The 24,146-nt window shown below is 70.8% G+C and overlaps 1 protein-coding gene across 4 annotated transcripts; it reads left to right on the top strand.

Annotated features, from left to right (window-relative positions):
- Positions 1-1,594: 1,594 nt before the first annotated feature.
- JAG2 (jagged canonical Notch ligand 2) lies at positions 1,595-23,001 on the top strand. 4 transcript variants are annotated; one of them, XM_072840178.1, is made up of 26 exons: positions 1,595-1,673; positions 1,825-2,001; positions 8,666-8,723; positions 9,735-9,986; positions 10,088-10,148; positions 13,280-13,410; positions 13,486-13,605; positions 13,819-13,932; positions 14,137-14,250; positions 14,393-14,506; positions 14,591-14,637; positions 14,762-14,932; positions 15,827-15,977; positions 16,087-16,245; positions 16,350-16,463; positions 16,656-16,769; positions 16,850-16,963; positions 17,125-17,241; positions 17,646-17,673; positions 17,759-17,844; positions 18,260-18,373; positions 18,483-18,598; positions 18,995-19,243; positions 19,722-19,853; positions 21,381-21,537; positions 21,709-23,001. In XM_072840178.1, exons 1-26 carry the CDS (start codon positions 1,596-1,598, stop codon positions 22,200-22,202), a joined length of 3,582 nt encoding a protein of 1,193 aa, XP_072696279.1. In that variant the 5' UTR covers position 1,595; the 3' UTR covers positions 22,203-23,001. The 4 variants fall into 4 exon arrangements, with proteins under 4 accessions (XP_072696279.1, XP_072696277.1, XP_072696278.1 ...); XM_072840176.1 differs by having other exon boundaries at positions 1,825-2,190; XM_072840177.1 differs by lacking the exon at positions 14,393-14,506 and having other exon boundaries at positions 1,825-2,190.
- The last annotated feature ends 1,145 nt before the right edge of the window (positions 23,002-24,146 follow it).

Below are 24,146 nucleotides of genomic sequence, written 5' to 3'. Positions count from 1 at the left end.
TGTGTCCTGCCCCCTCATCCCAGCAGACAGAGGGGCTCAGGTAGGGAGCAGGGGCGCTGGCAGCAGCACTAGGCCCACCCTGTCAGGGGCTTCCAGCTGCTCTGCACGCCTGGATCCTGGAGGGGCTGCTTAGTGGCAGCGGCCCCTACCCCCCGTGTGGGGGTGGCATTCCCAGGACGGGGCCCCTGGGGCAGCTGGCTGCACACCCAGGTGACAGAGAGGGGGGTGTTTGCACTCTGGAGCCCCTTCAGCCAGGCTTGCCGCCCCAGCGCCTGGCCGCCTGCAAAGCCGCTTCTCCCAGGAAGCTCTCGGTGCCCCCCTCACCCAGCGCACCAGGCCGGGGCTGCTCCCAGCGCTCAGCACCCAGAGCCCTGCCGCCTGCCTGGGGCGCTCACGACAGCCTTGCGGGCAGCCAGGGCAGAGAAGACGGCCGGGTTACGGTGGCGGAGGGGGCCCCAGCCGCCAGGGCGCCCGCCCGCCCCCCAAGAGGGGACCCTGCAGGCCGGAGGGGAGCTGTGCTTGCAGACAAGGAGCCCTGGGGCTTGACCCTGGGTGGGGGGGCGGCGAGGTTACCCGGCAGAGGGCAGCACGCGATGCCGGAGGGCGGGCCGCGGGGACCTGGTGACCAGGACAGCAGGAGGAGCCTGTGCGCAGCTCTCACCTCGTCCTGAGCGCGCGCCTCCGCCTTTATTCCCGGGCCGTGCCCGCTGCGCGCCCGAGCCCCGTCTCCAGCGGCCCCGCGCGCCCCGCCACGCCGCCGGGCATCTGTCGCCGGGCCCGAGCCAGGCGCGAGGGCAGGGGCGCGGGGCGCGGGGCGGGAGGGCAGGGGCGCGGGCGAGCAGCGCCCCCTGCGGCCGCGCGGAGGGGCGCCCCACGGGGGGTCCCAGGCCGCGCGCGCGGGGCCGGATCCGGGCCGCCCGCGGCTTCTCCCCCGGGACGGCGGCGCCCCGATGGGAGGGGAGCTCGGCGGTGACCTCAGGGGCGCCCCACCCCCGGCTCCCGGCTCCCGGCTCCCGGCTCCCGGCTCCCGGCGCGGCCCGGCCGAGGGACCCCGCACGCCGGCGGAGGCGCGACGTTCGCGCCGCCCGGGGCCCCGCGAGGCGCGCGCCGAGTGCGGGCGCGGGCAGCAGCGCCCTCCGCCGCCTTTAAAGCCGAGCGCCCCCGGCCCGGCCCCACCCCGCGGCGCGGCCCCGCCCCCTCATGCATATGCAGGTGCGCGGGTGACGAATGGGCGAGCGAGCTGTCAGTCTCGCCCCGAACTTGTTGGCTGCGGGCGCCGGGAGCGCGGGCGCGCAGAGCCGAGGCCGGGACCCGCCGCCGCCGCCGCCGCCGCCGCCGCCGCCAGCCGGGAGCCGCCGCCCGCCCGCCCGCCCGAGCCCCGCCGCCCCGCGCTCCCGCCGCCCGGGCCCGCGTCCAGGCCGCCGCCCGCATCGCCGCCCCGACCCCGCCCGCCGCCGCCGCCGCCGCCGCCGCCGCCTCTGCCGCCGCCTCTGCCGCCGCCGCCTCTGCCGCCCCTGCCGCCCCTGCCGCCGGCGCTCGGAGGGCAGGCGGGCGGGCGCTGGGGGCCGGCGCGGGCCGGGGCGGCGGGCGCGGCGATGCGGGCGCGGGGCCGGGGCCGGGGCCGGGGGCGCCTGCCCCGGCGGCTGCTGCTGCTGCTGGCGCTGTGCGTGCAGGTGAGCGGGGGGCGCGGACGGGGCGCACGGCCCCCCCCGCGCCCGACCCCGGCCCGCCCCGGCCCGCCCCGGCCCCGGCCCGGCCCCGGCCCCGGCCCCGGCCCCGGCCCCGGCCCGCGCCTCCACGCGCCCGCGTCTGCCTTATTTTTAGGCGGCGCGGCCCATGGGCTATTTCGAGCTGCAGCTGAGCGCGCTGCGGAACGCGAACGGGGAGCTGCTGAGCGGCGCCTGCTGTGACGGCGACGGCCGGACGACGCGCGCGGGGGGCTGCGGCCACGACGAGTGCGACACGTACGTGCGCGTGTGCCTCAAGGAGTACCAGGCCAAGGTGACGCCCACGGGGCCCTGCAGCTACGGCCACGGCGCCACGCCCGTGCTGGGCGGCAACTCCTTCTACCTGCCGCGCGCCGCCGCGGGGGACCGGGACCGGGACCGGGACCGGGCGCGGGCGCGGGCGCGGGCCGGCGGCGCCCAGGAGCCCGGCCTCGTCGTCATCCCCTTCCAGTTCGCCTGGCCGGTACGTGCCCCTCCCCGGCCCCCGGCCCCCGCCCCGCCGCCCTCCCCGCCGCCCTCCCCGCCGCCCTCCGGCACCTGCACGCGGCGCGCACCCGGACGGGCGGGGCCGGCAGGGGGCGCCGCGGCGGCGGCTGGGGCGCGTGCTCCGTGGGGCTCGGTCCGCGCCCGGCCACGTGGGCGCGCGGGGGTCGCGGCGGGGCGGGGGCGGCGGCCGCGGCGTGTGCCTGCGCCTCCCCGCGCGTGTCTGCCGGGGGGCGGGGGGCGGGGGGCGAGGCGCGGCGCCCCGGCCCGGGCAGGCCGCGGAGGCATGTGCGCCGCGCGTGCTGGGGCTGGTCCGGGGCAGGCCCTGGCGGAGCCGCCCCGGGCCCGCGGCCAGCCCTCGCCCGCCCCGCCGCTTCCTGGATGCCCGCGGGTGGAGGTGGGGGCCGCGCGGGCGGGCGGGCGGGGGTCGGGGGCCGCGTGTCGCGTCGGGCACCCCGGCCGCTGCCTCCGGCCCCCCGCGCCCGCGCCCGCGGCCCTGCTGCTGTGACCCTCCACCGCCGGGGGCTCCTGGTTCTGTTTGTTCTTTCTTTGCGGGGGGCTGCGGGGCTGCAGGCGGGCGGGCGGGCGGGCGGGCTCCCGGGCTTGTGTGGCCCAGCCCTGTGCGCAGCCGCCGGGGAGGGGGCCGAGCAGCCAAGGAGCGGCCAGGGCCTCCTCCTGATGCCCCAGGGGATGCACTTTCAGAAGCAGAGCCTGGCCCTCCCCGCCCCCACACCCAGGGGTGCAGGGCAGGCCTGGCTGGGCAGCAGTCAGAGAGGACCCCAGAGAGGTACCCCAGTGTGCGGGAACCGGCCAGAGCCGGCTGCGGGGCTTGGGTGTGCAGGAAGGGGCTGGAAGAGCCTGCCAGGCTGTGATTGACGGCCCGACCTCCTGACCGAGGACTCCTGGCTGGACCGCGCGGTGGGAAGCCCCAGGAACGTGTCCACCTGGCACCGGGTCCTGGGAGCCCCGGAGCTGAAGCCCCCGCGGCCGGTGCCGCCCTTCCTCGGTCACCCTGCGCGGCCTTGCCGCCCGCCCCTTCTTGCTCCTCTCTGAGCTCCGGCCTGCAGGGAGGAGCCCCGGCACTGCCCCTGCCTGCCTGGCCTCTGGGGTCTCCCTTGACCCCGGGGCCTGGGGGGGCTGTGCCCCTGACGGAGAAGGCAGGGGCAGGCCTGGGAGGCCGCAGGCACTTACGATAAGCTCGGCCCGCGCCCCCGCAGCGGCGCAGCAGGCAGGTCTGAGCAGAGCCCGCAGCCTGTCATCTGCGCTTGGGCCTGCGCCAGCGCGGTTCCAAATCGCTACCTGAGGATGTGTTTTCTGCTCGAGTTGGCAGCATCAGGGTGGGGGCGGGGAGGCCTGGCAGGAATGTGGCGGGGCCGACGCGCGTCCCTCACGGCTCCGGGCCCCACGGGCCGGCCCGGGGAGGAGCGGGCCGGGGCAGGCCCTCGCCTTGCCGGGAGCCCCGACTCGGGGCGCCCTCCCTCGGGGCAGCTGACTCGGCTGCTGCGAGCTGCTCGGCGGCCTCAGGAGGGGCCCGGTCCCGGGCAGCCCGGGGCGCGGGGTAGCTGCGTGTCTGGGGGGCGGCGGTGGGTCCGCTCCCCGCCGGCAGCGCATCCCGGCTGCCGGTGCGTAGCTGGTGTGTGATGCCAGCGCCCTGGTATTTCCGCTCCCCGCGGCCACGCTGCCTCGGTTTGCTGCAAGTCCGGCTCCGTCCCGTGAGCAGGGCTCGTTGGAAACTGCATTTGGGCTTCACTGGGGAGGGTGGGGGTGGGGGGCCAGCCTGCGCCCTCGGGCACCCTGGAGTAGAGGGTGCGAGGAGGGCCTCCGAAGTGGCTGGTGGCAGGAGGGTGGGCACCTGTGGGCGGTGTGGGAAAGGCCCCTCCTGTGCCCTGCCCACGGCCCCCACACGTCCTCACGTGGCCGCACGGGCCGTGCTGTGTGTGGCGTGGGGCTCCAGGTTGGGTGGGCCCAGGGGGGACGTGGGAGGTTCGGGGTTGAGCTGCCAGGGGGCAGCCGGGTGTCTGCTGCTCCTCTCCTGACCCACCTCGCGGATGCCCCGTGCCTCCCCCGGCCCCCCAGGAATTCAGTGATGCCTTGTTGGCCCAGGTGCCAGCCAGTAGCTGACAGGATGGAGACCGCGTCTGGTCCCGCGTGAAGGCGTGCATGCGTGCGTGTGCCCGCTTGTGCTTCCTCCAGGTGTGGTAGGCAGCCACTGGAGGGTTTGGAGGGGCCGGCTGATGGAGGGGTGGTGGGCAGCCGGGGCCCCGTCCTGAGAGGGGCCAGCAGGGGGCACGCCCCTTCCCACACCCGGGACCCCAGGACACCACGCACAGGTGTCCTTTGTCGTGTGCGTGCTGGGTTCTCGGAGGCGGCTGTGTGGGGCATGTGTGCACGCATTGGAGGGGTCCTGGCGCTGACGTGCGGCCCCCGGAGACCTTGGGCTGCAGCAGGTTCTGGGGCCCGGCTTCCCCGCCCGTGGAACGGGGCAACGATGTGATCCCGTGAAGGGGGCCGGGCTGCAGGCTCAGGCTGGCTCCCTGGCCCACCTGGCCTCCTCTCCCCACTGATGCCCCGCTGGGGCCGTGGGTATGTGCTTAGGGGTGTGCGGGGGGCCTTTGGCCAGTCAGGGAGGACCTGGTGGGATGTGCACGCGGGGCCTGACTGCTGTGGCCAGCTGCCGCGGGAGTTTCCGTCCCACCTGTGCTCCCACCCCTCCCAAGGAGCCCAGGGCTGCTCTGTGCCCCCCCCCAACCCTCCCCTGGAGCCCCCTGGTGCCCAGTGCATGCATCCTGCCCACGCCATCCCAGAGGGGCCGGGGCCTGCTTGGATGACGCCGCCGCTCCGCACCTAGTCAGTCACCTGCTCCGCGTCCGGGGTCGTGTTTGAGGCTCGGGTGTGGGGACAGCAGGGCAGAGCTCTGCTCGCCAAGTGTAGACCCGGAGGCTTTGTCCTTGGGCTTTGAGAGTGCAGGTTGGGGAGCAGGTTGCGGTACGATGGGGGTGCTGGAGGGCGGGTGGCAGGGGCTTTGCGGGAGGGCCTCCCTCAGCTGTTCCGTGGGAATTTAGATGGGGGAGGGGGCACACTGGCCCGGTGAGGGGTTCTCAGGGGAGCCACGCTGGGTGGCCGGCATCTCCAGTCTCCAGGTCTGAGCTAGAGTCCTCATCCCAGACCCTGTTGAGCCACATCCCCATGCCCAGGACGGCGGCTGAGCTGGGGTCCCTGTCCCCAGGACCCCAGGTGAGGAAGTCTGACTCGTCTCAGCAGCCTGTGGGCTTTGCTGCAGGGACGCACAAGAGCCCTGTGACAAAGCACGAGGAGACCCTGGGCTGAGGGTGGGCGGGCTGGGCGCACCAGGCAGGGCCCTGGCTGCTCTCCCGTGTGGAGTGCGGGTGTCTGGGTCCCTGTGGGGGGTGGACGAGGGATCCGAGCTTCGTGCCTTGCGGGGAGGCGGCCCCCTCCCCCTCTCCTGGGGACAATGGCGGCAGAGGCCTGGCTTCTCCGAGGCTCAGGTTTCAGGAAATGTATCTGTGCTCAGAGCTCCTGGCGCCGGAGCGCCCTGCTCCTCGGGGGGCTGGGTGCTGATGCGGGGCGCTGCGGGAAGAAAGCAGGGTGGGGCCGTGGACTTGGGCAGGGCGCCCCGGGGGCTGCGCTGGGCCTTCTGGGCCCTCGGGTGCCCGGGACCCCAGGGGCTGGCCTTCGCGCATCTTTGGGCTGCTGCGCCGTCATCCCCGTCTGAGGGTCGGGTGCAGGCTTCGGACCTGGTCTTGGGGGGCTGGGCTGGGGAGACGGTAGTCAGATGGTCAGGCTGGGGGTCCTCCTACAGGGTGCGGGGGGTCAGGGCAGTCTTCCCAGAAGAGGGGTGGCTGGGCCTCTCCGGGCCGGGCAGGCAGGTGGGGTTCTGACCTGGGCTCCTCTGACCCCTGCGGCCGCCCCAGCCGCCGCCCCTCAGCTCTCATGGCCCCTGCCCCTGCCCCACGAGCCCTGCGGCCCAGGCCTCTTGCCTCTCCTGCTCTCTGGGGATTTGGGCTTGACAAAACCCCATCCTGACCCCGGGCGCTCGTGTCAGGAAGCCCCCGGTTGAGAGGTCGCCATTTGCATAGGGGAAACTGAGTCTCAGAGCCGGCGCTGTGGGAGAAGAGGAGGCCGGGGCTGGGCACTGGGGGAGGTGCCCCTGCCGGCTCAGGTTCTCTCTGGATGACTTTCTGCTGTCTGCGTGCGGGGAGCCCAGCTGGCGGGCGCTGGGGCCCTTTTGGGTGGGCGGGCGGGTGCCCCTCCTGTGGGAGCAGGTAACTGGAGCCCCGGGCTCGGACGAAGGTGGCGGTAATCCTACCTGAGTGGCTGGCGTGGGGTTTCCCTGGAGCCCGGAGGAGCGCCCTGCTCACCTGGAGCCCAGGTGCTCGTGCCGCCGGCGGTGGTCGCAGGCCTAGCCTGTGCTCTCGTGCCCGGCCCCTGGGTCCCTGCTCCTGCCTGTGCCCACCCTCATGGCCCGCTGCGCACAGTGGCCGGAGCAGCTCCTGCAGCCCCGCCGGTCAGTCCCAGGCCTCACTGGCCCCTCCAGCAGCCACACCTGCTCAGCGTCGGTGCCAACGTCAGGAGAGGGGCCTGGGGCCGGGCAGTCTGACCCAGGTCCCTCCATCCTCACGGCCTCGCTCTCCCAGCCCTGTGGGCCCGCCGTGCGGTTCTTTCTGGGTTCTTTCTCAGTCTCCAGGTCTCCCTCCGTTCCAAGGCCTGCCCTGACCCCTCGATCCCCGCTGACTCATCCACTAGTAGCAGAGCCACGCCTGGTGCATGCTGGGCGAATGAGTGGATGAAGTGGGGCCTAGGAAGGAGCTGGGCACTCCAGCTGTCACCAGGAGTGGGAGTGGCCGGGGAAGCCTGGCCTGAGGGTGGCATTCTAGGCCGAGGGAGGCAACTGTGTGTGCAAAGGCCCTGGGGCAGGGTGGGCAGGCTGAGGTGGAGGCGGAGCGGGGGCTGGGTCTCTGGCAAGAGATGGGAACCCCAAGAGGGCTCCGAGCCCTGGGAAAGACACAGTCAGAGCCCTGAGGGTCGTCGGGCGTGCGGAGGCCCCAGGGGCTGCGGGAAGCCGGCCTGGTAGTGGGCGTGGGGAGTGGGTTTGAGGGAGCCTTGAGGAGTAGGACTGGAGCCTGGTAACTGGCGACATGGACAGGGAGTGTTCTAGAAGGGAGGAGCATGGCCCCTGGATTCCAGTCTGTGCTCCTGAGGGCGTGTGAGTTCCTGTGGGTTATCCTGGGGCGTCTGGGGGGCTGTGCTCAGGGTCAGGTCAGCAGCAGGGAAGGCCACACGTAGCCGCAGGAGGGTCAGTGCGTCCCGGGGCTGTCTCCCTGGAGGGATGGTTGCAGGTCTGGGGTGGGGACAGGGAGCGGGTCCCCAAGGGAGAGCTGCCAGAGGGTGGGAGTGGGGCCGGGGCCTGTCTGCGGCTGGCACGTACCTGGGGCAGGACCCAGAGGCCTGGTTTGGGCATCAGCGGGCGGGTGGCTGTGGGCAGGGGGCGGCCCTGGGCTGTGGAGCGCAGGCCCCACTGTGGGCGGGAGGTGGGGGCGGGGGAGTCTGGGGGTGCGGTGCCCCCGCGGGTGGAAGCCAGCCTGCCTGTGGGTCCCCGACTCGGGGCAGCCGGGGCTGGATGGACGGGCGGTCGGCACGTTCGTGGCTGGTCCGAAGGGGCCGAGCAGTGTGCGTGGGAGCCACGGAAGGGCCTGGCCAGGGCAGAGCTGGGTCTGCGCCTCCTGTCGAGCTCGTGTCCGTGAATGACAAGGGCAGGACCGCTCCGTGGCTCCGGTTACTCTCGTGGGGAGGGTGCGTCCTGAGGTTGCCTGGTGACATTACCCCATCACGTTGTCCCGGGAGGGAGGGGGGAGTGGCAAGCAGGGCCGTCCCTGGGCCTCGGTTTCCCCCTCTGTGCAGCCGGGGCCCTCCCTGCCCTTGTGCTCCTAGGAGGAGGCAGGTCTGTGGGGCGAGTGCCGTGCAACTGGAGCTCGGCCCGTGTGGGGCCTCGCGGTGGCCGTGCGCCCTGCCCCCCGCCCCTGTGTGCCCCGGGTGGGGGTGCAGCGGGGGTGCTGACAGGCCCTCGATCCCTGGGACTCTGCTTGCAGCAGGAGCTCACTTTTTCCAGGTCCAGGGAGGTGGCCAGGGCTGCTCCCACAGGACGTCCTGGGGGGGGCCTGGTCTGGGGGCGCGGCCCTGGGCTGTGGGGGGCCGTCCTGCCTCTGTCCACCGCCTGCGCTAGCCGTGGCCACTGGGCTGCCGCGCCACGGGTGCCCGGAGCCTCTGACCCGGAGGCACGGCCTCCCTCCTCTGGGTCACCTTGGGGTCTGTGGGGACATGCACGAAGCTGCCTGCAGAGCCCTCCCCACCCAGGGCAGGGCTGGGGGCCGGGGTGTGGGGGTGCGCCCCCCGTACGGGCGGCGTCTGGTGCCTGACGGCTGCTCCCGTGTCTGCAGCGCTCCTTCACCCTCATCGTGGAGGCCTGGGACTGGGACAACGACACCACCCCAGATGGTGAGTTTGCCGGGGGCTGGGCGGCGGGGCGGTCGGCCGCCTGCAGGGCCCCCCAGGACCCAGGGAGGCTGACCCCCTGAGCCACAGCGATGTGCGGCCACATTCCTGGTCCTCTGCCTGCTGGGGATGAGGGCTCGCTTCCCGGGGCTGCCCCTGGCCCAAGGATCTCGCGTGATGTGGTCACGGGGCGGAGGGGCGTCTCTGTGGACAGACCAGGAGGGGCAGGTGGGCGTGTGTGGTGGGGGAGTGGCGGGTCGGCGAGGCCGAGGTCAGGTGGCGGGGGTTGACCTGAGAACGCTGCCACGCCTGGTGGACGGGAGGCCACGGAGGCAGCCTGTGGGGCGGGTGGGGGCACATGGCTGCTGGCTCACGTCGGGGGTCGGAGAGGGCCCGAGGGGCAGGCGGGGCACGGAGGGGCCGCCGTGGGGATGGCTTAGGCCCGAGTCCCGTGGGTCCGAGTCACGCAGAGACCCAGGCCCCACCGCCGCCGAGGCCAGAAGGGGCCAGGCTGGGGGCACGGGTCGGCGGGGACCGGGGGATGCACCTCGGCCAGATGGGCTGGGGGGTGCGGAGTGAGAGGCGCCGGGGAGGGCCGGAGCGGCGTGGTCCCCAGGCTTGTGCTTGCTGCTGCAGGAGGGTGAGGTGCCCCGGATTCCTCAGCCTTTTCTCCGGGAAAATCCCGAATCTGTACGAAAGTGACGGGAAGGTTTCACGACCCGGTGTGCCCACGGTGGTCAGTCCCCTCGCCCCCGGTGGCTTCATGTGAAGTGCGGCCCAGCCGTTAGATCGCGGGTCCTCCCCCGTGTCGGGGGGCAAGAGGAGGCTGGTCAGAGGTGGGCGGTAGCCATGCACTTGCGGGGCGCGCCCCCGGCCCGACCCGTGTCCCCGCCACCCTCCCTGGCCACGGCGGCCCTTCTCTGCCGGCCGGGCGCCCCGTCACCCCAGGGGCCCGGGCTGCCGCCCCCGTGGGAAGGGCGGCCTCGGCCGGGCTGACTGTGCCGCCCCCCCAAGAGGAGCTGCTGATCGAGCGGGTGTCGCACACGGGCATGATCAACCCCGAGGACCGCTGGAAGAGCCTGCACTTCAGCGGCCACGTGGCGCACATGGAGCTGCAGATCCGCGTGCGCTGCGACGACAACTACTACAGCGCCACCTGCAACAAGTTCTGCCGGCCGCGCAACGACTTCTTCGGCCACTACACCTGCGACCAGTACGGCAACAAGGCCTGCATGGACGGCTGGATGGGCAAGGAGTGCAAAGAGGGTGAGCGGCCGGCGCGGGCCGGGCCCGGGCACACCTCCTCCCCGGGGCTGCGGGGGAGCCGGGCGCAGCCTCACACGGAGCCCTGTGCCCTCTGTCCACAGCCGTGTGCAAACAAGGATGTAACCTGCTGCACGGGGGATGCTCGGTGCCCGGGGAGTGCAAGTGAGTGCGCCCCTGCCCCTGCCCATCCCGTGCGCCAGGGGCCTCGTGGCCGAGCAGGGTGGCAGGGACTCGGGCCCTGCTCGCGTGCCACTGGGGGTTACACGGGGCGGACGCTGGTCCTCGAGCCTGGGCTGTGCCAGACGCACATAGCTCCTTCGGGGTCGCATGGTGAGGGGCCGCCCCACCTGACCTCGGGCCGGGAGCCACCCAGAGTCGGGTGCCCGGAGCACAGGAGGCACGGAGGGCCCCCAGGCTCATGCTCGTGGTGGGTGTGGGAGTGGGGCCTAGGAAAGAGAGGGGGTGCTGCAGGGGGTGAGGTGGGACGAAGCACCAGGGCAGCTGCTATGTGGGAGGAGCCACGTGGGGCTGGGAGGTGGTGGGCGATGACCAGCAGGAGATGGGGAGGTGGGCGAGTCCTGCAGGCATCCTGGCTTGGGTCTGAACGAGGGCTGGGAAGAAGAGCTGGGGGGCAGGGAGGACCCTGAGGCTTGCGGCCTGTGCTGCCAAACGGCAGAGCTGCCAGCGACTGAGGCCATGGCGTGACTGAGATTGGGGGGTCATGTCTCCTGTGTCCTGGGGGACGCCACCAACGCAGAGGGATCGGTGTGGGGAGACCTGACCTGAGACACCCGTGGGGAGCTGGGGGCAGACAGGAAGGGGGTTTAAAGCTCCAGGTGGAGAGGAGAGGTCAGGGAGCCAACACACCGGCCGGGCTGGGGGTCGGGCCCCAGGAGGGAGAGACCCTGGCCGTCTCCCGAGGCCAGGAAGCGTTTGGAGACCTGGAGCGGGGGTCTGGGCAGGGCCGGGGTGGGAGGGAGCCCGGGTGAGCTGTGCTGGAGCAGGGGGTGGTGGGAGGGGCCGGGTGTGGAGCGGGTGAGGCTTAGAGCAGGGCCGGCGCGGCGCGGAGGCACCCGGGGCTCCGGGGGTGCACAGGGTGGCCCGGGAGCTGGGGGCCCAGGGGTGCTCTCCGGGAGCCCTCGGCGGGGCGCAGGCTATGGGAAGGCCGGTAGGGGCGAGGGCCGCCCTGCGCCCGCCTCGGGGCTCACTGACCCCAGGGCCTCACTCCCGGGGGTGGCTTGTGCACAGAGGAGAGGCCACTTGCCCAGAGTCCCCCAGGGTCGAGTTTGGGCAGGAGGGCAAGGTTGGGGAGCTGGCTGGCGCGGGAGACAGGAAGGGGGGGTGGCTCCTCTGCTTGTCCTCTGGTGGCTTTGGCCCGGGAGGTGGCACGAAGAGCGGCGCCCCGGTCCCAGGGGCCGAGTTTGGAAGGGGGGTCCCCGGCCCCGTCACCGTGAGGCCGGATTTCTGAGCTTCAGACAAGTCAAGGGGGCCTTTGGGCAAGTGGAGGAGCACAGCAGGGGAGAGGGTAGCCGGTGGGGGCCCGGCCCAGGGTGGGTTCACATCTTGGGGGCCAGGCAGCCCCAGGAGCCACATCCCGGGAGGCGGAGGTGGCCACCCTCCGGGCCCTGCCCTCTGATCCTTGTGATGGGGGGGCCTGGGGACCCTGGCAGACCGGTCCATGGGCGTGAGCGCCGTGCGGCAGGGTCTCAGCCCCGTGCACTCTGGCCGGCCCCCTAGGGCCATGCACGACCTTGGCGCTGTGCCCGCTGCCAGGGCAGGAGGAAGGTGGGAGAGGAGTGGACGCCCCCGCCCCCCAGCCCTCCCCTGCTGGCGTGGGCCATGGGGAGCCATAGGTGCGCCCCCACCCACCGCTGTGGGTGAGGCCCAGCTGCCCGTGGTGGCTCGCGGTGGCTCAGGGCTCAGGTTTCACTGCAGGACACCCCCACCACCCCCACCGGATGCTGCGGAGATGGCCGTGCCTTCCTGCCGCCTCCTCCCTGGGCTTCTGGAGCTGCAGGCGGGGCGCTGGGGAGGTGGGGCCTGCGGAGGCGGCCCCACCCAGGGCTGGGAGCACATCCCGGGAACGCCGGGGTCCGGGCGCTGTGCTTGGCCTCGTGGCTTCCTGGTGGGTGACCCAAGGCGTGTCACGGTCTCCTCGCGTCACCTGGAGGGAGGATTCCCGGTGGGGATGCGCAGCTCGTGTGTGCGTGGGCCCTGCTGGCACGCCTGGCGCTGGGCGGAGGAGCGTCGTGCTGCAGCCTGGGTTTCTCTGTGGCCCGCCTCGGAGCCTGTCACCTTGGCTGCGGGGCTCGGGGGCAGCCCAGGAAGGGCCACGGCTCCTCCCTTTACAAAAATAAACTTGCGTGGCAGGTGCCAGCCTGGAAGGGACAGTGCCTAGATGACAGTCCTAGATGACAGGTCCATTCCTCGGGACTTTCCAGTTCTAGAAAGGGGCCCCCGGGGGCCTGCCCAGGGCCTGGAGGGCAGCCTGCTGGTCCCGGGACGTCCACTGCGGGACGACGGGCCCTTTGTCCTGGGCCCTGGGGAGGCTGGCCACAGCTGGAATGGGCCGCCCTCCGTGGCCCGGGTGCCCTTTCTGCCCCAGTCGCCTGCTTCTCCTGAAGGACTTCCAGAGACTCCTGGCCCACAGCTGGAGGCAGGGCCAGGCCTCGGGGTCGTGGCCTTGGCGCCAAGAGGCCTCTAGGCCGTTTGCCAGGGAGCGGGTGACTCTTCCCGGGTCAGGAGCCGCCCTGCGTCTGGCCTGTCGCAGCCCGTGGGCCTTGGTGTCTCGGTCTGCGGGGCGGGCCCCGGTAGGGCTCCTGCCGGGAGAGAGGTTGTCGTCCTGGGGTTCCAGGTGAGGTCGCCGGGGCTGGGCCCGGAGCCCTGTGCGGGCGCCCCGTCAGCCCGCGCAGCCCCGGGCGCTGCCCAGCCCAGGCGGCACCGGCGAGCTGGGGCTGGCACCCTCGTTCCCGGGGTCCCGGCAGGGCCTTCCTTTCCCGGCGCTTGCTCTTGGGGCCCTGCTCAGGGGTGAGTCCCAAAATAGCTCAGGGAGGAGTGGCTGGGCAGCTGCAGCCGGCCATCCGAGGCCAGCGGCCGGGAAGTGCCCGTGAGGCTGCGGGCGGGCCGCAGGGCCCTCACCCCCGCCCGGCCCTGCTTCAAAGGGCGGAGGCCGCCAGCCCCGGGGGGGCCCACGTGACTCTGCGCCGCGGCCCGGCCACCCGAGCCACCCTCGGCGGCCACGGCTCCCGAGTGCACCCTCCCCCAGCGGGCCTCCTGCCCCTCGGCCCCTGCAGGTGCAGCTACGGCTGGCAGGGACGCTTCTGCGACGAGTGCGTCCCGTACCCTGGCTGCGTGCACGGCAGCTGCGTGGACCCCTGGCAGTGTAACTGTGAGACCAACTGGGGCGGCCTGCTTTGCAACAAAGGTAGCCGGGGGCGGCGGGCGGCCCGAGGGACGCCCCCTGGGGACAGCGGGCATCTGAGCGCCCTCTTGTCCTCAGACCTGAACTACTGCGGCACCCACCACCCTTGCACCAACGGGGCCACGTGCATCAACGCCGAGCCTGACCAGTACCACTGCGTCTGCCCCGACGGCTACTCGGGCAAGAACTGTGAGCGGGGTACGTCGGCGGCCGGCGGCCGGCTTTGGGCTGGTGCCCCCGGAGTCTGGTGGGGCCCCGTCCCTCCGGCCTGTGTGTGCAGCAAGCCGTGTACTCTGCCCTGACCCCTGCCCTGGGGCCCTGGGGGCTGAGGGAGGAGCGCTGCTGCAAAGGTGGGGAGCCCCCGCTGCCACGCCCCCCAACCCCCGCCCCCGCGTCTGGTTCCCAATGCAGCTGAGCACGCCTGTGCCTCCAACCCATGCGCCAACGGGGGCTCTTGTTACGAGGTGCCCTCCGGCTTCGAGTGCCACTGCCCGTCAGGCTGGAGCGGGTCCACCTGTGCGCTTGGTGAGTGCTCACCCACACGTGGGGGGGCCTGGTGTCTGAGGGGGTCTAGGAGTGGGGATGGGGCAGCGGGGTCCCCCAAATGTAGCTGTGGGCCTAGTAGCCGGGGCGGGGGGGAGTGACGGGCACATGGCCCTGCCTCCCCCACGGACCCCGCCTCCCCATATGGCGCCCGCCCGCCACGCCTCTCCCTCTGTGCCTCTGCAGACATCGATGAGTGTGCCTCCAACCCGTGCGCGGCCGGGGGCACCTGTGTGGACCAGGTGGATGGCTTCGAGTGCATCTGTCCCAAGCAGTGGGTGGGGACCACCTGCCAGCTGGGTAAGGGTCCCGAGGGGCACTGGTGTGCATGGACTGTGCTCTGTGCATGTGGTGGCTGCTGCTGGTGCTGCTGGTGCTGCGGGTGCCAGGCGTGGGGGCAGGTGGGGCTGAGCCCCGTCGCCCCCCCTTGTCTACTTCACAGACGCCAATGAATGTGAAGGGAAGCCGTGCGTTAATGCTTTTTCTTGCAAAAACCTGATTGGTGGCTATTACTGTCACTGCATCCCGGGCTGGAAGGGCGTCAACTGCCATATCAGTCAGTACGGGGGGGTGGGGGGGTGGCAGGTGGGTGGGGCTGGGAGCTTAAGGACCCGGCCGTGACCCTGCCCCTTGTCCCCAGATGTAAACGACTGTCATGGGCAGTGTCAGCATGGTGGCACCTGCAAGGTAAGAGCAGCCACCCTGCCCCTGCACACACGTGGGAGGGCCCTGGGGGCAGGAGTTGCCCCTGGGGGGGGGACGGTGGCCCCTCCAGGCTCACACCACCCCTCCTTTCCTCCCTCTGCCCCAGGAGCTGATGACCGGCTACCAGTGTGTGTGCCCATGGGGCTTCGGTGGCCGACACTGTGAGCTGCAGCTGCGGTCGTGTGCCAGCAACCCCTGCCATGGTGGCCTCTGCGAGGACCTGGTGGATGGCTTCCACTGCCACTGCCCCGAGGGCACCTCTGGGCCACTGTGTGAGGTGAGGCTCGGGCACTGCCCCGGGAGCCGCAGGGGCACACCATCGTCCCCAGGCCGCCCAAATGAGCGGGACAGGCTGCGGTCGGGGTTGGTCCTACTCCCCCGGGCTCAGTTCTGGAGGGAGACCTGGCCTCAGAGCCCTGGGTGGGAGGGGCAGGGGGAGGGTCATAAGGTCGCTACTTGTCACGACAGGTGCCTCCTAATGGGCCAGGAGCCTGGGCAGGTCAGCTGGCTGCCCAGGTGCCCCGTCTGCCTTCCCCTGGGATCGGTATGGTCCTAATGGGGTAGAGCACGTGAGCGGCATGAACGGGGCCCGGGGTGGGATGGGGTGCCCGAGGGTGTGGGGAGCCACGCTGTCACGTGGTGTCTGAGTAGGGGTAGGTGATATTCCCTGGCGCCTCACGACCCCACCCCCACCTTCCTCCGGCCTGCCCTGGCCTTTTGAGGGTACAGAGGCACCAGGGACAGGGCTCCTGACCAGCAGGCTTCCTGGGCCCTTGGTAGTCGTCCTGCCTGGGGCTGTGAGCTGGGTGCTGACACTTTTGGGAAAGCCCCAGAGACTGGGCTCAGGGTGGCCGTGGGCGGCTGGGAAGGGGGTCAGGAGCTGGCCTTCCCGCCAGCAGGAGGGGCAAAGGCCGGATGCTGCCTGGTGAGGCAGAGGAAGCGGCCGCCAGGGAGCCGAGAGTGGCGGGAGGGGCCTGGTGGCCTGCAGGTGTTTCCGTCCAGCTGATGGGCCTGGCGGGTCTCCGATGGGCGTTCCTGCAGACGGCGGCCGAGGCCGGGTGTGCAGGCCCAGCGGGACCTGGGCCTCCGGGACTCCTCGTGGGGACACAGGGTGTGGCTGTCCCAGTCCCGCTGCGGGGCTCGGCGCTCACAGATGCCCCCCGCCCCGCAGGTAGACCTGGACTTATGCGATCCCAGCCCCTGCCAGAACGGCGCCCGCTGCTACAACCTGCAGGGCGATTACTACTGCGCGTGCCCGGACGACGTGGGCGGCAAGAACTGCTCTGTGCCCCGGGACCCGTGCCCGGGCGGGGCCTGCCGAGGTGGGCGGGGCTGCCGGGTGGGCGGGGCTGCCGGGTGGGCGGGGCCTGCCGGTGGGCGGGGCTGCCGCTTCGGGGGCGGGGCATGCTGACCGCGCCCCGTCTGCTGCAGTGATTGACGGCTGCGGGTTCGAGGCGGGGACCAGAACCCCGGGCTCGGGCACGGCCCCCCTGGGCGTGTGTGGCCCCCACGGACACTGCGTCAGTCTGCCCGGGGGGAACTTCTCCTGCGTGTGTGATAGCGGCTTCACGGGCATCTACTGCCATGAGAGTGAGCAGCTGCGGGGCGTGCGGAGGGTGGGGGCGCTGCCCGGGACCGCGCGACCCCCGCGACCCCCGCGACCCCCGCGACCCCTCTCCCTGCCGCCTCCGCAGACATCAACGACTGTCTGGGGCAGCCCTGCCGCAACGGGGGCACGTGCATCGACGAGGTGGACGCCTTCCGCTGCTACTGCCCCAGCGGCTGGGAGGGCGAGCTCTGCGACACCAGTGAGTGGGCCTGTGCCGCCCCTTCGGTCCCAGCGCCCAGCGGGTCCCCAGCTCCGGGGGTTGGTGCTCAGAGGGACCTGGGCGGGGGGAGGGGGATGCTCCACAGGTGTCTCTGCCCCGGCCCCCCGGCCCCCACCCCCAGCTCCCCCCTGAGCGCCGGCGACCCCCGCTGACCGGCGTCCTCGCCCCCAGATCTCAACGACTGCCTTCCCGATCCCTGCCACAGCCGCGGCCGCTGCTACGACCTGGTCAATGACTTCTACTGTGCGTGTGACGACGGCTGGAAGGGCAAGACCTGCCACTCGCGTGAGTGCCCCCCGGGCCCCTGCCGTGCCGGGGCCACCCGCCGCCGTGGGCGTGCGCACTGAGCGGCCGTGTGCCCACAGGCGAGTTCCAGTGCGACGCCTATACCTGCAGCAACGGCGGTACGTGCTATGACAGTGGGGACACCTTCCGCTGTGCCTGCCCCCCGGGCTGGAAGGGCAGTACCTGCAACATCGGTGAGTGACTCCGGGGGGTGGGGTGGAGGGGTGGGGCAGACACACCCCGCGCCCTCGCCAGCCCACCGCCTGCCCCCACCCCTGCCCCCTCTGCCCTGGTACCCTGCGCAGCCGGCCCAGGGCAGACGACAAGGACCTCTTCTCCCCTGCCCCCTCCACAGCTAAGAACAGCAGCTGCCTCCCCAACCCCTGCGTGAATGGGGGTACGTGCGTGGGCAGTGGGGACTCGTTCTCCTGCATCTGCCGTGACGGTTGGGAAGGCCGCACCTGCACGCACAGTGAGCTTGTGGGTGGGGGGTGCGGGGGTGCTGTGGGCTGGAGAGGGGGCTGTAGGGAGTGGGCGGAGGCCTTGCACCTGTCCACCAAAGCCCAGTTGTACCCCAGGACTTGCCATGTCACTTCCGCACCCCCCGGCCGGCTCCAGTCCCCAGCCCCGTAGCCTCCCCTCCACTCCCGGTGCGTCCTGGCCCGTATTGGTGTGCCCGGCGCTCACTCTGCAGCCAGGCACTATCCACGGCTTCTCCGAGATGAGCCTCCTGGAGCTAAGTCCCCCAGCCCCACCATCCTCAGCCTCCCAGCCTGGTCTCCGTGGGCTGGCATAGCCGCTGCCCCCCAGGCCCGGCACAAGGGGTGCTGGGCGGGTGGATGCGGTGCCGATCTTCCTCTCTTTCCTCAAATGCAGATACCAACGACTGCAACCCCCTGCCTTGGTGAGTGGCAGCCCTGGAGGCTGGCTGACCCAGGGGAGCTCGGCCTGCGGGGGGGCCTCCCTGAGACCTGCTCTCTGCCCTGCAGCTACAACGGTGGCGTCTGCATCGACGGCATCAACTGGTTCCGCTGCGAGTGTGCTCCTGGCTTCGCGGGTCCCGACTGCCGCATCAGTGAGGGACCTGGGGTACCTGGGCGGGGAGGGGGTCTGCAGTGGGGCCCAGCCCTGGGGGCTCCTCCCAGCCCGGCCCGGTTGTACAGCCTCGCCGGCAGTTCTCTGTGCTCAGCCCGCACCCCAGCAGCTGGGGGCTGCCCTGTGAGGGCGGGGGTCCCTGGAGGCTCCTGCCCATCTGGTGCAGAGGCTCATGGGGGAGGACGGGGCAGGTGCTCATCGATGCCCTCCACCGCTGGCAGAGCGGGTACCGGTCCAGCTCAGAGGACCACAGGGCACACCGAGGCCCTGGCTGGGGGGCTCCAGCAGTTCGCTCAGGGTCCCCTCTCCTGGCCCAAGCTTGGGCGTCCCCCTGGGTGCTGTGTGTGGGCATCGGCCCCCTTGCTGCCTCCTGAGCCGGGCCGCTTTGTCTGCAGACATCGACGAGTGCCAGTCCTCGCCGTGCGCCTACGGGGCCACGTGTGTGGATGAGATCAACGGTTATCACTGCAGCTGCCCGCCGGGCCGGGCCGGCCCCCGGTGCCAGGAAGGTAGGTGGGGGGCGTCGTGCCCAGCCGGGGCCGGGCCGGTGTGGGGGTGTGGGGAGGACCTGGCCTCCAGGGCTGGCCTGCTGATGACCCCCACTCTTTCTCCTCACAGTGATTTTTTTTGGGAGGCCCTGCTGGTCGCAGGGGTTGCCCTTCGCACACGGGAGCTCCTGGGTGGAGGATTGTAACAGCTGCCACTGCATGGACGGCCACCGGGACTGCAGCAAGGTACGGGGCCGCCTGAGAGCCTCCACGCTCAGCCCCGTGTCCTGGTGCCCCTGGTTGGGGGTGCCGAGACTTCATCACCCTGATGTTTGGCCTGTGAGGCCAGGGGGCTCCAGCTGCCACGTCCACTGCCTCTGCTGGGCCTCCTGGGGCTGGAACAGGCCCTTCCTCTGCCCTAGGCAGGGAAGTAGCCTGCTGAGGCTCCCCAGGCCGCCCCCAGGGGCCCTGCCCGGCATTGTTCTTCAGCTACCGCTGCTCTGGCAGGGGTCCTTTCAGGGTCTGAGTCTGTCCCGGGAGGCCACAGTGGGCCTGGGCACCTGCGTCTTGCTGACCGTGACCGTGTCTTTCTCTCCTGCATGATGCCTGTGTCCCTTCGTCCTGAACGCGTGCCTGACCCAGGTGTGGTGTGGCCATAAGCCTTGCCTGCTGGCCGGCCGGCCCGAATCCCTGAGTACCCCGTGCCCACCGGGGCAGTGGTGCCAAGAGAAGGCCCTAGACCAGTGCCTGCAGCCGCCCTGTGCAGCCTGGGGGGAGTGCGGCGCCGAGGAGCCCTTGCTGCCGGAAACCCTGTGCTTGCCGCGCTCCAGCCACCTGGACAACAACTGTGCCCGCTTCACGTTGCACCTTGACCGTGACCAGGTGCCACAGGTACGTAGTCCCCGTGGCCCCGAGACATGGGCACGCTGAGCGTCTGCGGAGCCCTGATGCCTCCGCCCTTCCTGGGCGCGGTCACTCAGATGGTCCGCGGCACCGCTCAGGGAACCTGGCCTCGTGGGGTCAGCCGAGCGGAGGGAGGGTGGAGCTCAGTGAGCACTCGGTGGGGGTGCTCAGGGCTGGGGGGCTTCTCTCTGGGCTGCAGGTGGGGCTACTTGTGGCAGGAATGCGAGGCCAGGGCAGTGAGGGCTGGCACCTGCAGGCCCCACGCACCCTGACGGGGGTCTGCCTCTTGCGCGGTGCAGGAGTGGGTGGGAAGTCCGTTCCCTCCTGGACCCCCTGCATCCTTGCCCTGCTCCTCGTGCGGCTGTGAGGCGTCTCCTGCCACACGCCCCTGGGGCCAGCTGGAGGACGGGCAGCCTCGGGGCATGGCCTCCGGGGTCCCACTCATGTGCTGCTGGTCCCTGCCCAGGGCACCACCGTGGGCGCCATCTGCTCCGGGATCCGCGTCCTGCCGGTCACAAGGGCGGTGGCCCGGGACCGCCTGCTTTTGCTGCTCTGCGAGCGGCCGTCGTCAGGGGCCAGTGCAGTAGAGGTGGCCATGGTGAGTCACTCTTGCCCACTTCCCCTTGTCCTACTCTGTCCCAGTTGGCGGGAGGTGCCGGGGACAGAGGCGCCTGGCCAGGCTTGTCCCTAGGTGCCTGGGAGGACAGGGTGACCCACAGACCCAGGACCTGGTCTTACATAGTTGTACGTTGGGGGACAGGGGCCGGTGGGGCCAGGCTGGACACGCGTGCAGCTCAGCAGGCCCAGCATGTACGGAGGCCGGCAGGGGGAGGAGGGCAGAGGTGGAGGGCCGAGGGGGCGAGGGACATCTGAGGCTGGGCAGGAGGGCCAGGAGGCTGCTCCGGGGGGCGGACATGGTGATCGGCAGTTGGTGGGGTCTGCTTCTCGAGGCTCGGGAGCAAGGGTGTAGGGTCGGGTCACCTCTCTCACAAGCTGAAATGAAGGAAGGGTCTGGAGCAACCCGGTGGAGGCCAGAGGAAGCTTATGTGCGGGTGAGAGGTGGTGCCCACGGGCGTGCAGGGGGAACGTGGGTGCAGGTGCCAGCAGGGGGAGGTCCCAGGAGGCCAGGCTCGCTCCAGAAACAGGTCACGTGAGCGGCCAGGGGCAGGTATCGGGCACAGGGATTTCAGAGGCAGTGTTGCTGGAGTGGCGGCTGGGACATCGGGCTGGCTCCCATCCCTTCTCAGCCTGGTGTCTGAGGCCCTGGAGGCCAGGGCTCTGGGCAGGGGTCCCTGGAGCTGTGGGAGGCCCCCCGGTAGCAGCAGTGGAGGCCCAGAGGCACATGGGGAGGGAAGGCCGGCGTCCAGGGCCCAGGGTGGACCGCGATAGGGTGCAGCAGCGGGGTTCCTCCTGGACAGGGACGAGGGAGGCTGTGCGGCCCAGGGTTGGGGCCGTCTGGAACCCTGACTCCGAGCCGTGGGGCTGAGTCAGAGAGGCGGGTCGGTGCCTGGCCAGGTGGGGTTATAGGTGGTGATGCCCATTCCTCGCCTGGTCCCCCCGCTCCGCTGGTGCTGTGTCCCCCGACGTCTGGGCAGAAGGCTGCCCCAGCTCAGGGCACCCTGGGACGTGTGGTCCAGGCCCGGCCTGTAGCCGAGCAGGTGTCCCTGGGCCCCGGGTGGGCATCAGGTGTAAATGGAGCCACGAGTGTCGCGAGGCCGAGCCCCAGGGAAGTGCGGGCAGAGAGAAGGGAGGAAAGGCGGGGCGCCGGCCGCTGGCCGTCGGGGTGGCAGGGGCCACTGAGGCGGAGGCGGAGGCGGTGATGCGTTTGCAGGGCCCGAGGCCTGGGGCGCGGCCAGCTGGGGCCACGTCTACCTGGGAAGGGCGCGTGCTCGTTCCGGGTGCAGGGGGCGGGGGGCAGGGTGGGCCAGACCGGACCGGGCGCCCCGGGGCCGCAGCCGTGCGGTGGGACGCGCCTCCGCAGGCCTCTCCTCCACCGAGTCTCCCCGCAGAGGCCCCGGGGGCCCCAGCGTCCCCCTGGCAGCTGGCCCGGAGCCCCGGTGTCCCCTGGGTGTGGGCGCAGGGCGGGCGGGCCGTGGCGGCCTCCCAGCGCCGTCCTCTGCCTCAGTCCTTCAGCCCCGCCAGGGACCTGGCCGACAGCAGCCTGATCCAGAGCACGGCCCACGCCATCGTGTCCGCCATCACCCAGCGGGTCAACAGCTCGGTGCTGCTGGCTGTCACTGAGGTCAAACTGGAGACGGTCGTCATGGGCGGCTCTTCCGCGGGTGAGCAGGGGCCCGGGGCCGAGGGGGAGTCGTCCAGGCTCACGTGGGCGGCTGGGGGTGGGGGGCAGTCCCCGGGCCGCCCCCGCGGGCTCCCTCCGCAGGGACGGGGCACCCCAGGCCTGGGCCTGCGCCCGGCCCCCGCGCCCGGCCAGCCCCGTCGTGCCCCCCCAGGTCTGCTGGTGCCGGTGCTGTGCGGCGTGTTCAGCATGCTGTGTCTGGTGTGTGTGGCCATCTGCGTGTGGTGGACCCGCAAACGCAGGAAAGAGCGGGAGAGGAGCCGGCTGCCGCGGGAGGAGAGCGCCAACAACCAGTGGGCCCCTCTCAACCCCATCCGCAACCCCATCGAGCGGCTGGGGGGCGGCGGCCTGGGGGGCGGCCACAAGGATGTGCTGTACCCGTGCAAGAACTTCACGCCGCCGCCGCGCAGGGTGGGCGAGGCGCTGCCCGGGCCCGCGGGCCGCGGCGAAGGCGGGGAGGAGGAGGAGGAGGAGGAGCCCGGCCGTGGGGAGGGCGGCTGCCTGGAGGCCGAGAAGTTCCTCTCGCACAAATTCACCAAAGACCCCAGCGGCTCACCCGGGAGGCCGGCCTGCTGGGCCTCAGGCCCCAAGGTGGACAACCGCGCCGTCAGGAGCGTCAATGACTCACGCCACGCCGGCAAGGAGTAGGGCAGGGGCCGGCAGCTGGGCCGGGACCCAGGACCCTTCACCGGGCACCGCACCACCCGCCAGACCGTAGGAGGCCGAGGCCGTGTGCATAGTTTCTTTATTTTGTGTAAAAAAAAAAAAAAAAAAAACCCACCGAAAACCAAAAACAAAGGTTTATTTTCTACGTTTCTTTAACCTTGTATAAATTATTCGACGACCGTCAGGCAGAAAACAATGGAGTATTCTCGGATAGTTGCTATTTTTGTAATGTTTCTGTGTGTCGCACTGGCTGTGTGGCAGGAGGGAGCGAAGGATGTCCGTGTCCTCACCAGGTTGTTTGTTTGTTACCAGAGGTGGTGCACTGTTTACAGAATCTTCCTTATTATTCCTCATTTGGTGTTCAGTGGCTCCAGGCCAAAGAGCCAGCGGGACCCGGGGCTGCCGGCGTGGCCCACGGCGTCGGCGCGGCCCGAGGCTGTGGGTGGCACCTGTGGTGGTCAGTGGGGCTCGAGGTCCTCGCAGGGGCCGTGGGCGGACCCCCGGGCCGGCTCCCGCCCGGAGCCCCCGCCGCAGAGATCTCTCAACTGTGTTTCCGGAAGTGCCCTTCCCGACTGCTCTGTTCCCCCCGACGGCCGGGGGCAGGATCGGAGCTCGCGACAAGTGCCTTCACGCAGACCCTCCCCTCGCGGCTGTCAGCGTTTGCCGTGGGCTCCGGGCCGCTGCCCACCTGCCGGCCCCGGCCCCTCCTCGTGAAAGTGCGTTTTTGTAAATATGTACATATTAAATGAATCACTCTGTATATTTGATTTAATAACTTAAACCTTCTGGCCTGTCTTGTTCTTTCCGGTGCTGGTCCTTGCTTCCCGCAGGCGGGCGGGCCGTGTGGCCGTCGTGGCCACGGGTAGGGAGGTGGCCAGTGTGCCCCGGGGCCCCCCGGGGGTCGGGCCGCCAACGCGTTGCTGTCCTGTGGGGTTGACCCAGGCTCGGCGACCTTTCCGGGACGTGGGGGGAGGAGGTGCTCTGCATTCCCTACTAAAAATTGCTAAATCAGGGATCCCTGGGTGGCGCAGCGGTTTGGCGCCTGCCTTTGGCCCAGGGCGCGATCCTGGAGACCCGGGATCGAATCCCACGTCGGGCTCCCTGCATGGAGCCTGCTTCTCCCTCTGCCTGTGTCTTCTGCCTCTTTCTCTCTCTCTCTCTCTCTGTGAGACTATAATAAATTAAAAAAAAAATTTAAAAAAATTGCTAAAACAAAAAACCCAACTTCATGAAACAGCTTAAAGTTGCTTATTAGTTAAGAGCCATCAAGGGTTTAAGAAATGACCCAGTTGGGGCCCCCGGGTGGCCCCGTCGGCGAAGCGTCTGCCTGCAGCTCAGGCCATGATCCTGGGTCCTGGGATCGACCCCACGTTGGGCTCCCTCTCAGCGGGGAGTCTGTTTCTCCCTCTCCCTGTGCCCCTGCTATCTCTCTCTCTTTTTCTATCTCAAATAAATAAATAAAATGTTAAAAAAAAAAGTGACCAAGTCAAACCTTCAGAGAATGACAACAGGAGGCTAAAAGCCACTGTGCACCTTGCTGGCGGGATGAACCAGGCCTGGCCCCGGTGGCCTCGGGGCTGCCTGTCCAAGGCTGACTCAGGAACCTGTGCACGAGCTGTTTGCTGTCCCTCGAGGGGGCAGCTGGTCACGGAGTCAGGGAGCAAAGCCGAGAATAATGCTTGTCAGAAACATGGAAAAAACTGCAGACGGCCTGGAAGTGGCTGTGAGCACCTGCGCTGTGGGTGTCCTGGGGGCTGCGGGTGGTTCTGGCGCCCGTCCTGCAGCCACCTCTGGTCGCCGGCTCTCCGGCCACGTGAGGAGCTGTCTCCTGAAGCCCGTGGGTCTGCGGGAGACCCTGCCCTCCAGACGGGGCAGGGCCCTCATCCCACTTATCTCCAAGGGCTTGTCCCCGGCACATCCGGTGGG

Source organism: Canis lupus, chromosome 9 (assembly GCF_048164855.1).
Source record: "Canis lupus baileyi chromosome 9, mCanLup2.hap1, whole genome shotgun sequence".
Classification (NCBI taxonomy): domain Eukaryota; kingdom Metazoa; phylum Chordata; class Mammalia; order Carnivora; family Canidae; genus Canis; species Canis lupus.
The sequence above is the reverse complement of the archived record's forward strand: the minus strand, read 5'-3'. Positions and strand labels throughout refer to the sequence as shown.

Bases quoted from the DNA above. Each gene is read 5' to 3' on its own strand.
- JAG2 (XM_072840176.1), top strand. From the start codon at position 1,596: ATGCGGGCGCGGGGCCGGGGCCGGGGCCGGGGGCGCCTGCCCCGGCGG. The intron at 1,674-1,824 runs GTGAGCGGGGGG...CCTTATTTTTAG, and splicing joins TGCTGGCGCTGTGCGTGCAG to GCGGCGCGGCCCATGGGCTA. The intron at 13,933-14,136 runs GTGAGTGCTCAC...GTGCCTCTGCAG, and splicing joins CGGGTCCACCTGTGCGCTTG to ACATCGATGAGTGTGCCTCC.